Below are 12,970 nucleotides of genomic sequence, written 5' to 3'. Positions count from 1 at the left end.
TGTGGACGGAATAGAAAACAAGTGAGAAAGGAGAGTATGTGGTGGGATGTGATGAGGCATACATGAGGGTTGTCTCGGCCACACGCCGTCTTTAGGCTGCGGAGGAGCTCTGAGTGGTCCTCATCGTCTCTGTAAGGTCGTGAGGTTCCAGCAGGTTTGTGTGGGTATGCTCACACCGACCTGTTATCAAGAGATGAGGTGTCAGCCACTCAAAATCACTTCACTCTGGAGGACAAATCTGATTTCATCATCCAAAGTCAAACAAGTCAAATTAAGTGATGAGGATACAGTCTCCAGGGATCACGAATGTCTGTACAAAGGCAGCTAACAGGTTTGAAAATGCCATAATTAAGACTTATCAGCATAAGCTAAAGGCAGATGGATAACACCTGGTCTTATTGACAGTACACTGGAATCTATTATTCCATCACATTACAAGTCAATACCAACAATTGAAAAAAAGGTCAGAATGAAGATATTCATAAAATCATAACCTTTAAAATGACAAAAAACATTATGATAAAGTCCCATCAATCGGGGGGGGGGGGGGGGTGATAGAAATAACATTACATAATCAAATATAGTCTTAGAATAGATATATACTTTATATTTATATATATATGTGTGTGAAAAACTTTAGTAAGTTAGATAGTTCAGATGTGTGGTAGTTTGGGGGATTCTTACTGTTTTCCAACTATTTGAGTCCAACAAAAAAGAACGGTCTGCAGTGAAATTGCATGGTGGATAATAGAGGCACTGAAACTGTTTATTGAGAGTATTATAATCTTACAAGACTGAAATGCTTTCCATGATATTTGTTGCAATCATTATTGGCAATATGTCTGTCAGTACATGTGTCTTTCCTGCTCCCTTCTCCTCTGCCAGACTTTGTCTTTTTTACAAATACTTTAGACATTGATACACCTCTCCAATTATGTTAGACACTGTCTTTCCTAATCAATGTTTTAAATGTTATTTAGTTGATGAGCTCTGCTACACGCGGGAACTATTGCACTTCTGTCTGTCCTGCACTTCTAGGAATCCCTCACTTGTGATTCTATCAATCAGTCCATCAATCCATCATCTATACTGCTTATCAACCAGCATATCATAGGGCCAACGAGCAGAGACAAACAACGATTCACAGTCACATTCAACAATGAAAATAATCATGAACATTATGTTCTATTGAAGTATCTAACTACTAATTCCACAAACGTCTGTCTGAGAACTTTTTTGGATGTGGAACACATATCTCAGAGCATTACCAGGGCCAAGAAAACAGCCTTGTGATTTGTGCAAATTAGCACTAAACTAGTAATATGGTAAACATCAGCATAACCATCACACATCACTATTACCATTATAATTCCTGCGCAACAATAACATGTTCGCGTTGCTCATCAAAGCACTGCTGTACGGAGCTGCCAGCATGGCCGTAAACTCCACAGGAAAGCTTCTGCTACTCCTGTATCGAGACAGTGGAGTCATTGTATCAGATGTCTGATCAGACACATTAGAATCATTTCACTGTGTTACAGGAATATTTTACTAAGCAGATAAAATGCCTCGGTTGGTCTTAAGCTGCTTAGCTTGAGAGAATTTTAATGAATGAGGCTTTCAATGAGAATATTTTAATTTCCTGTGTCGGCTATGAATACTTTTCAGAGGCTTTTAACTGAAAAATCATTTCTGATCAAATTTGAATATATCTGATGGTTTCATAGTGTACCTGTGAATAAATGGTAGCTCTTCCTGCAGCTCCTGTCATCTTTATTGATTAAGAAGCACATACAGTATGAAAAGGCCCATGTAAAAATGTCTTCTCTCCATCTTTTGACCTGGCCTTTAGATTATAGAAAGTGTGTACTCCTTGTGAGACTGGATGTCTCTAAGGTAGCCCAGTAGAAAAGGTCAGAAGGAAACCGCCTGCCTGTTCGTCTTTCATTATTCTGGGAGGATAAAAGGAGGGTGCTTCTGATTTCCATATCCTTTTTGTTGGAGGCTGAACCCATTGTCAAAGCGCTTCTTTCATTTCCTCTGTTATATAGACTTGAACACACATCATCAGCACTGATCTGCCTCGCTGATGTGCAGACAACAAGTGAGAGTGACGGCGATTTCCCCTCTTTGAAGAGAGGCAACAGAGGCTCTCTTGATTGCAGGAAATGAAAGGGAGCAGATTTCATGTCTCTTGATGGATGTTTGATGGAGTTGGTCGAGGGAGCAATGGCTAAAGAACTCCTCTTTGACATTACCCTCCCATCAGATGGCAAACAACCTCTTTCTGTGCACTCATCCTGAACTGTTTACATTTTTCTCACACCATCAGAAAGCTTTTAAAGACAGAATAAAGGTCAGTTAATGGTTTCTGGATGACACATGCCGACTGCAGACATGGACGCAGACACACTTAAAAATAATCACGAGGCAAGAGGAAGGGCTCCTTTCTTTGTTGGAAGAGAACAAAGTGTGTGACAGCTTAGCAAGAGTAGGACCAAAGATGGGAAATAAACATAAACTTCACAAAGTGTCCAGTTTGCGTTGCAGCATTGGCAGTCCAAAAATTGTGGACACATGGACCTCCACACAGAACTTAACGTCATGAGGACCCTTCGTGACATGAAGTTCAGGACAACATGGACTGTCCTTAAGATTAAGATACATTTAACACATGCAATTGTAGGGAAATTTAACCTCTGCTTTTAACCCATCTGGTGCAGGACACACAGAGCATTGACCAGCCATGTACGGCGCCCGGGGAGCAGATGTTGGGGGAGTAAGGTGCCTTGCTCAGGGGTACTAGACAGGGCAGAGAGAATCCTCTTGGATTTTTTGGACAGATCAATCCAGGTTCATCTTTTTGTTGTTTCTCCGTGGAGTCGAACCAGAGACGAACCAGAGACCCTTTCTGCCCATAGTCCAAGTTTCTGCCACTAGTCCACCGCCTCTCCCCGCTAGTTTCATTTGCACCACCACTTGTCATCTGCCTCCTATCATTTGAATTCACCCTCATATATTGTCTGCCCTCTCTGCAAGCCACGGTTCCTCTAAGGTGTAACAGGCATGTCAAACCACATCTGTAGACTGGGTAGACTGACTTTGGACTTCTTCTCTTTCCAGGCAGGAGCTCATCTAACTGGTATGTCAGAGATAGGAATCTATCACAGGGAGAGAGGCACGTCTCTCAGTAGAAGAGCAAATTAGCCTGCTCTCAACCCACATGCAACAATTTAACATGAGTCTGATCATCATGTTGTCAGTGTTCATCTATTCAGGCTCCATTTCTGTTGCAACCATTATTGTTCAGCGTGGCTCGGACGCCATGGAACAAGGACTCAACCGAAACAGAAATCTCCACGTGAAGAGTTATAAAGTTCACTACAACGTCTGACAGGTCAAAAATCATATATAGTGAGCTGATGTTTACAAAAACAGATGTCACTGTGAATCACTGTGACATGTGGGTGACTCATAAACTAGCTCCGATCAATGTTACTTGGGCTCTTTAACCTCCTTCAGGATAGTGAGTTTGGGAACCTCTTAATTTAAAATGATCTTCTAATTCCAGTGATCAGAATCAGAAAGAAGTTATTGCCAAGTAGGTTGACACCTACCTGGAATTTTCTTTAGTAAAAAAGGTGCATACATTGAACATAAAACATAAAAACCCAATAAGTACTTCAAAACACAATAAGTACTTCACATAAGAAAGAAATAGCTGTATATAAAACAAACAAAATATATACAAGATATAAAAAGGAAAATGCAAAACAGGAGAGAATGTGGATGTGCAATATGCCATATACTGTTGTGTGTGTTAATGTAACACAGAATTGAGGCGTGGGGGCGGGATAAGAGTCCAATCTCTGTGTGGCTCACATATCTTAAGAACCGTCTATGTAATCGGCTACACACTTGGTATTTGTATTGTATATGACCCAGCAAAGTGCAGTGTTGAATTTGGTGAGATTTGGACACGTAATACATTAAATATTAATAAAGAGCTTTGCAGCAGCAGCGGTTGGGATTTAATTAACATGACATTGTTGAGCTTGATAACAGTGCATTCACAACAACAGTCGCATTCATGACAACGGCAACATCAACTGATTCTTCCAGTTCAGGGTTGTGCGTACTGATTCAAGCTTCACTGAACTTTGAGTAAACAGCTGAACAGCTATTTGTGCCGCATCAGGTCTTTACTGCAGGTTCTGTGGAGTCCACTGCACTAGTTAAAATAAATTAATTTAAATCAAGCGTCTCAAAGAAGAGTATCATGAGTACAGGGAGTAAGCATGGCATCAACTATCTCAATCAAAGAAGTACTCATGCACTGTTTGCCCCAAAACACAGGAGCATGACACACTTTTATTTTGCGACAGTGACCTTGAAATGAGAATCAATGAGCTAAAAGAGCTGGGGGAGCTGTGGCCTGCAACAAGATCAACCACTTTAAACCCATTTACTTCCGTGCAGAAACTAAAACTGGAATCGTGTTGGTTTTATACAATGACTGACAGGTGGAGCACCAAATGGGAGCCAGGCTTTCCATTGAGAGGGTATTAAACAAACTGGACAGTATATTTCTATAAAAGAACAAACAACTGCTGTACAGTGTGGTTGCTCCATATTCTTCTGTCGACTCACCTTTTTTATCACTATGATTGGTTGTACGTCTGTACTTTGAGATTTGACAACGGCCCCTAAAAGCCAGACATGAACTTAGGGATGATGCCAGGCTAAGGGCACTGAAGAGTCGATAAGGATATATTATAAGGAAGATTAATGTAATAAGGACTACTTTTCTATTTTACACAAGTTCTACTCAATCTTTATGTAAAAAAACTCATGGGTATAACTTTTGTTGCATGCAAGTGCTTACATTCCAAATACTGTATTTCTTCATGTGCCAATGTTGTTATGAAACAGTTCATGAATGGGTGTCAGCTTCTCCTATAGTCAGTTGAGATTACATTTAATGGAATGAGCAGGACCATTTGGAACTACCTCGAAACTAATTTGTTGTTTTATAGAGATGCTATTTTTAGTTTTATTGTTTTTCCAAAAGCAAATATTTTAAGTCTTGATTATCAGTGCAGGAATGAATGGAGTGAAGAAACTGACCCATTCAGGCTTTAGATTGTTGTTCAGGAAGATCCAACCCATGCTGAACCTGACACCCTCTGGTCCAAGATGAGCCCTGTAACTGCTCCAGTGCCAATGGAGTTGTTGCTCTATCCAGGGATGGCTAAAAATAAAAGAGCACTAGCAGCTAACACCAAAGCTTATCTGCTGGAGGAGATAAATTGTAGTTTGTTTCTCACGGGTGTGTTTTTGGAAAAGGTGCTGTGTGATTGGACACACAGCCATTTGCAGCAACAATAGTGCTGACTGGCACGGTGTCATCCGATCACAGACACATATTCAGACATATCACAAAGACACACAGGCTGTTCAGGGTGGAAACGCTCTAAAAATAGATGCTGGTGATATGTTCACCATGGAGAGAAATCTATTTATATGAGGCTTATGCATGCAATGTATGCAGATACACTCTCCTGTGACACACAAACTCAAGAATTCTCTCTTGAAACTAGCTCCAAAACTGATATTTGATGGCCAGCTGTCCTGTTGCTTTCCTTCATCATTAAACCCTGGTCTGAAAAAAACTGGGCCAGACGTGGTGAGGATGTTCCTGCTGCTTCTGTCTGACATGATGTGAAGTACACCCAGGGGTTCTCTGTCCCTCTCTGCTGCCCTACATACGGTACAACCCACACTCGCTTTCCCCCATCCAGATAACAGTCACAGTCACCTTGACCAGATACACAGACAGAGTAGTGCTGCTATTCTGGTCCACAAAGATCACTCACTCTCATAACCTCCGGTAGCTCTGATTAATGGGGACGTTTAAAGAAATCAGTTCACGACTACCTCTTATCTCGATGCATCGTACAGGCTGATATACTCTCTCACTTTGCCACTTCTTACTGTATTTTATAAATTTTCATTTAGCGTTCACCATGTCATATTTAGAATCAAGGGGTTACCAGAGCCAAGAGAGGCAGCCCAGTGCCTTCTTTTTTAGATGACCTGCAGTGACAAGTCACACTGATATAGACATATCAAAGAAAGAGCTCCTCTGATTGTCAAAATAAAAGCTTTTCATTTAGAGGTCATAGGCTGATCTTCAGAATACTAGGGTTAAAAAATAAGGCCAAAAATTGTATGAAGGTAAATACTTTCACATCAGGCCAATCATCTTTTTTTTTCACTAAATCCGTACGGGTCCTTTAATATTGAATATCTTCATTGCCATAACAACCCTATATCATTCTATTTTGCACATTTTGTTCTTAGAATACATTAAATCTAACCAAAATAAATAAAGCAATATTAAATATGTGTGACAGCTTGACGTAACAAATATTTCATACATTTTAAATTATTTTAACGTTAAATTTGATTTGTGCACTTAATTCTTAATACTTCTTGGTAGGTCCTCCATAAATATGATGATACTGTTTACTCTCATATATATAGATAGTTTCGCCAATATAATTGGGGGCTGCATTTGTCTTTTGTCAAAGTACGAATATGAACACTTCATACTCTATCTGTGCAATTCAGTCTTATGGGCAATCCAGTAACACTGTATAGATTCTGTTCACAATATATATTCTGTTCAACCTGTACACATTGTATATATTCTAAAGTGTTCACATTATAGATTCTGATTACACTGTATCTGTCCAGGTCACATGACACATGTGACACTGTTCACATTGTCAATATTCAGTTTACATTTTATATATTCTGTTCGCACTGAATATATTTTTTGTATTGTTTGTGTTGTTATTTACATTGTATATGCTCTATTCACAATTTATATACATTTTATTTATACACTCTGCATAATGTTTACATGTTGGTTGGTTTATACAAGGTTTTGCATTTTTACCGTCCTCTTTGCTTCTGTAACATGGCAAATGTTGGACTAATAAATGATTATCTTATCTTATCTCATCTCATCTTGTATTATCTCATCCCATCTTATCTTAACAACTTTGAACGTTGGTGCTTTGAATGTTGTTTTATTTTCTTTGCTCCCACACAACATCCGGTCCTGACTCGCAGCTCTCCACCGTCTTGCTGTAAACACTCGCTCCAAGTGTCTGCGCGTTTCTCAGCTTCGCTCCGTCAACTTTACTTCTGATAAAGTCCTCAGCGCGCTGCGACGCACCGCGGCAGGTGGTTTCGTGGACTTTCCTCCGACATGGAGCCTCCGGACTTCGAAGCCATGAACTTCACGGTGCAGCAGGTGCCGCCGAAGTACCCGCTGTGTGAGGAGTGGAGGGACGGTGCGGAGGGCTCCGTCTTCCACCTGGCGCACATCCTCCTCTTCCTCGGCTTCATGGGCGGCAGCGGCTTCTACGGGCTCCTCTACCTCTTCACCCTCCTCACGCTGGGCTTCTTCTGCGCCTCTCTCTGGGCTTGGTCGGACCCGTGCACCACCGACTCGTTCCTCTGGACCTTCGCGCTGTTCGCCGCCAGCCTGGCGCAGGTGGTGCACGTCGCCTACCGGCTGCGGGGCGTCTCCTTCGAGCGGGACTTCCAGGAGCTGTACCAGTGCATGTTTCAGAAGCTGGGGGTGTCGCTCACACAGTTCGGGAAGATCGTGGCCTGCTGTGAAGGAGACGTCCACACCTTGGAGCCCAGCCACTGCTTCGCCATCGAGGGGAAGACCCCCATCGACAAGCTGTCGGTGCTGCTGTCTGGCAGGTGACTGCACGCACGTGTCTCACACCGAAGTGCTCCACTCGAGTTCATACATCAAACACACATCAAATAAAGACAGCGCGACTTTTTCTTTGGCCAGAGTAACTTAAACACTTCAGCCTAAAAACTGAAAGCACTGACGTCATGAAGCCTGATTTGTACCATGCATCATGTAGTTGCTGCAACATGTTACTGGTAATTACTGCGGACATGATTAATGTTCCCAATAAACACATGACGTGATGTAACTGTGATTCATTTACTGCACTGGCCATGCAAAAGAACATGCAACATCATTATACCTCATTCTAGCAGTGGTGCATCTTGGATTTGTATAGTTCAGGGGCCGTAAAGGGGCCACAAAGAGGTGGGAGTTATATGTCCAACATCCATGCACAGTTTTTTAATTTAATAAGGTGCAAATGTAAGACTTCCCTTGTTTACTCTCAGCACTATAGCTTTGAGCAAAGCCACACATCATTAAATCTATGTAGAAAATGTTTCCTTTTCTTCAAACGTATTGTCTTCTATAAAAAAAAGTGTAGGAAATTTAAACAATTCTTAAAATATTGTCATATTTATTGTTGTACTGTTAATAGTGACTTTTTCTTTACTAATGATAGGACGGGGCCACTTCTGATTTCAAAATCTGATTTCAGCTAGGGCCAGTGCCCCCCTGGATCCGCCCCTGCATTGTAGTATAATTACATTTTAATTATAAATACATATATTTCATAGCTCATTAGATGTTTTACCTTCAGTGTGCCCCCTTCTGACATCCTCACATTAAGCACCAGCATGGATAGGAGTGAAGATATGTCTTGCTATAATTTATCAATCTCCCTTAAGATTTCTAATACGAGTCAGGAGCTGTGAAGTGGAGCCAAGGTTTCAGTGTCATCATGATCTGTGTTCAGGGCGTGTTGATGACTGCTAATGACTTGGATATTGATGTGCAGCAATGCATGTTGTTAATGAATCCAGCCTCATCAGAGTTTTTCAAATTTCCCACAGCTATCGTCTCATGGAATAAAGTGCAGATAAAACAACTGTCATTAGACATAAAGTGTGTGTGTGGAAGTGGAGATTTGTCAGGATTCAACACAGGGGACACAATGGATTGATGTACAAGATGGGATGTACTGTCTTTATATATTCTATGTTTAATTTGAGGGGGAAAAAATTTGTTTGTTCAGTGCTATGTTTTAAACAATAAACACTGAATAAAAATAACTGATCACATATAAGTACGACAGTGTATCAGGCTCATTGTGGGTAAAACAAATATAACAGGGAGGATATCTAATAGGCAGACAGTCGAGAAGACATACAGGCAAACATGAGGTGAATATGAAGCTAAAATAAAGGTGTGACCAGTGATATCCTTGCATCTGTCCATTGTGTTTTGTTTGATGCACAATACTAATTTTGTAACTTTCTCTCAAATATATGACATTAATCCCAGAGAATATTCAATCTTTTTGGGAGGGTTTCTCGTAAATGTATCATTTTATTCTACTATAATATCTTATGGTTAATAATACAACTTCAATGTCAGACATTGGGTTCTTTCTTGGAACATAACCTCCGCCCTAATATCTGGTGGCCCTGAAGTGGAAATCACAAAATACAACAGCAAATTGGAAAACAACAGCAAATCACAAAACACAACAAATTACAAAACACAAATCACAAAATACAACAAATAAGAAAACCCAATGGCATTACTTCTAATGAAAAAGGTAGGTACCGCTTACCGTCGCTTATTGGACGGATGCACTTTCCATGTGTTTTGTGATTTATTTTTGTGTTTTCTCTTTGCGATTATGTTTTCTTATCTGCTGTTGTGCTTTGTGTTTTGCACTTCAGGGCAACTAAAAGTGTTAAAACCTTAAGGAGGATTGTGTTGCTGCAGGGATGATGTCTGATGGTGCCTGATTAAGGGATTTGTTAAAGGTTATACCAAACTCAAATGCTTATCATCTCATCATAATACTCTAGCCTGTTGCACTTTGAAGCACACTGTAAGTCACAGCAGCTATATTTCCAGTTGTTCAACAGGACCTCATCTGTAAGACAGCCTCACTGGTCATGGTTTTATCAGCACTGTCTTGTATTCTGTGTGATTTAGTGTTGACGTGTCCTTCATGTAGCAGTGTTTCCCTCTCGAAATTTAAAATCGACTCTCCCTCCATCCTCCAGAGTCCGTGTGACAGTGAATGGAGAGTTTCTGCATTACATCTACCCGTTTCAGTTCCTGGATTCTCCTGAGTGGGACTCTCTCAGACCAGCAGAGGAGGGCATCTTCCAGGTTCAGTTCAACGCATGCATTTCCAAAAACACATTTCAGGCGAAATCTCCATGTCCTCAACAAACTGCATCTTCTTTCTTTGTGTCATAGACCTTTTGTAGCTCTTTTTCACAGAAGCAGTTTTGACTTATCATGGCATGAAAAGCATTTTTGTAATTTTCACCCTGACCAATATAATGTTTGGCTGATTTCATTAGTTAATATCAGACTATCACAATTAACTGTATATGATTTTAAATATGTGCTGATATGAAAACTTAAACCTAATACAGAAATGGTTGGTTGGGGCAATTCAGAAATGGTAAATGAAATACACAGAGCAGGCTATCCTCACAAAGTAATGGACCAACTACTATATATATATATACATAAATAAAGATAAAACGAATATCAGCCAATATATATCAATAGAGGAAATATTTCCTAAAATCTCTGTATTGGATTTATCTACAAAAATCAGACAGTAATTAATAACATTTTATGACAATGTACACAATACACGTTTGTGTATTGTGTGTTATTGGGGCATTGGAATGGACTGAATGGCTGTGACACCACAATACAATGTTGTGAAAAAGGTTTGTTGCTGTTCAAAAACTGGCAAAAACACATCCATGAGCAACATTATGTTGCTCATGTGTGTGTTTTTATTACCATAAAAAAAATCCAATACAGAGATTTTTATTACCATAAAAACACACACACACACACACACACACAAACACACTGCAGTTCTTTTGAATTACTCATACACCTTCCTGCTGCTCCTAATAAGCACCCAACATGGATTATGCCACGATTTCTCACAAACTACAGTGTTTTATATCTGTTTTCATTTTAAGTGGCTTTTTACAGTATTTATAAGGTGTTCAAGATCCCCTTTGTGTGCAGGACTCTGTGGGCTTGCAACTGAATGATGTAATAACACATTATTAGTTTGTCTTTTATGGGATTTGATAAAATAAAGATGAAACACTTGCTTTAGTCTTAAAATGCACTATTAAAGGGGACTCGTATTTTTTTAAATTTATGATCTAGGACCTATTTATGCTCCTACAATGTCAGATGTCCATATTAAACAGGGCAATGTGTCTAATAAAGAGGTAAAGGTGTGTTAAAGTAAACCCTGTGAGATAAAAGTGCTCTGAACACGAAGTTTCCTCTTTTTTTTGTTCTTTGGGCAAATTGACATCAGCACATCACAGATTTCTTGATTCGGTCTTCTACTACAAGCACACATTGCTGCCTCAAATCTGTCTACTGGAGAAGTATTAAAGGCATTTCATGTATCATTGAAATATCAGAGGGTTCAGGTTTATTATACAGTTGTTTAGTGATGGCAGCAGAATAATATATCATCGGTAACGTTAACTTTTGTATATATTGATGGCAGAAGTTTCACAATTCAATTAGCCTTTTAGCCTGTTCCCCAAACAAACAACTAATAACTGGGGCAAATGGTAGGGAAGTGATTTAGACTGAAAGAATAAATCCAGGTTCATATTTAAGAGGATGAGGCAGTGCTCACAAAAAACAGGGGGGTTGCCTCTCGGGCAGGCTTCCTGTTGTTTGGCCAATCATAAAGAGTTAAGCTTTAAAGGGATAGTTTACCCACAAATGAAATTTCACTCATTATCTACTCACCACTCTGACATGGAAGGATGGGTGAAGTGTTTTTCTGTTGTGTTATTACGTCTGAAGTCTTGGGCACCAGTAACTTCCATTGTTTACTTTTGAGACTCCAGAAGCGTTTTGTGGACTCAACCACTTCACCCACCCCTCTATCGGCATAGTGATGAGTAGATAATGAGTAAAGTTTTTCTTTTGGGTGAACTATCCCTTTAAAAATGTCTAATTTGATATTACACATTTCAGTCAGACAATCGAGGGGGTACATAACAGGATGCTTATACACAAATTAAGTATTTTAAAGAAAACTCCGAATTCTACAAAGCTCAATAATGGAGTCTCACACAAAAATATATAAAGCTGGAAATGCACATAATAGGTCTCCTCAAACTGTCCATGCTCCCTGTGAATTGTGACATGTTTAAAACTGGATTTCATCAGATCATATGTGATACAGACATTTATATCAGCAATAGACCATAAATAAAACAGTAGTTTATCATAACTTGGATCTTAGCTTGAATACCAGTTTACTTCATACAGCCTTGTCTCTGTTGAATGTTTTGCTCTCCACAGGTGACCCTGCGTGCCGATAACCCCTGCCGCTACGTCGCGTGGAGGAGGAAGAAACTCTACCTGCTTTTTGCTAAGCATCGCTACATCGCCAAGATCTTTGCCCTCGTTGTGCGCAATGACATTGCAGAGAAGCTGTTCTCCCTTAATGATAAGGCTTTCAGCGAGTCCGGCCGCCGCTATGATCTCCGCTTACCAAGTTACTGTCACATGCCAGGGACAGAATTAGAAGGGGCAGATGTCCTGCAAGTGCAGGTGCAGGGTGGGAGGACGGCCTGAACACACACATACACACACACACGCACACTCACACGCACGCGCACACACACACACACACACACACTTGCAAACACAAACACACTCTGCTCTAGGCCTAAAGCACTTGGAAGTGACTCACTGTGTGTAGGATTGTAATGTAAATATAGTGTTATTTAAGAAGGCCAAAGTGTGACTGTACCATTTAGGGAAAGTAGGTCTCAAATGCAGTTGTATCATATCTGCTTATGTTTTTAGATCTCAATATGCAGTAGTAGGTAAGTGGAGCTGGCAGTGATGTCAACAGTCATGTTTCCAGGGAGTGCTATAGATTTATTTGAAAAGGCTCACATGACCGATCAATCAGTAGGCTACATTATAGCTGCCTTGTTAACAAGTCCTTATATCGTCCCACCCATG

The 12,970-nt window shown here is 40.2% G+C and overlaps 1 protein-coding gene across 1 annotated transcript; it reads left to right on the top strand.

Annotated features, from left to right (window-relative positions):
- Nucleotides 1-7,279: 7,279 nt before the first annotated feature.
- popdc3 (popeye domain containing 3) lies at nt 7,280-12,574 on the top strand. The gene is made up of 3 exons (XM_053432796.1): nt 7,280-7,785; nt 9,985-10,093; nt 12,299-12,574. Exons 1-3 carry the CDS (start codon nt 7,280-7,282, stop codon nt 12,572-12,574), a joined length of 891 nt encoding a protein of 296 aa, XP_053288771.1.
- Nucleotides 12,575-12,970: the final 396 nt, after the last annotated feature.

This window comes from Pleuronectes platessa, chromosome 10, assembly GCF_947347685.1.
Source record: "Pleuronectes platessa chromosome 10, fPlePla1.1, whole genome shotgun sequence".
NCBI classification, from domain to species: domain Eukaryota; kingdom Metazoa; phylum Chordata; class Actinopteri; order Pleuronectiformes; family Pleuronectidae; genus Pleuronectes; species Pleuronectes platessa.
The sequence above is the reverse complement of the archived record's forward strand: the minus strand, read 5'-3'. Positions and strand labels throughout refer to the sequence as shown.

Coding starts and splice junctions, on each gene's coding strand:
- popdc3 (XM_053432796.1), top strand. CDS start 7,280: ATGGAGCCTCCGGACTTCGAAGCCATGAACTTCACGGTGCAGCAGGTG. Junction 7,786..9,984: donor TCGGTGCTGCTGTCTGGCAG/GTGACTGCACGC, acceptor TCCATCCTCCAG/AGTCCGTGTGACAGTGAATG. Junction 10,094..12,298: donor CAGAGGAGGGCATCTTCCAG/GTTCAGTTCAAC, acceptor TGCTCTCCACAG/GTGACCCTGCGTGCCGATAA.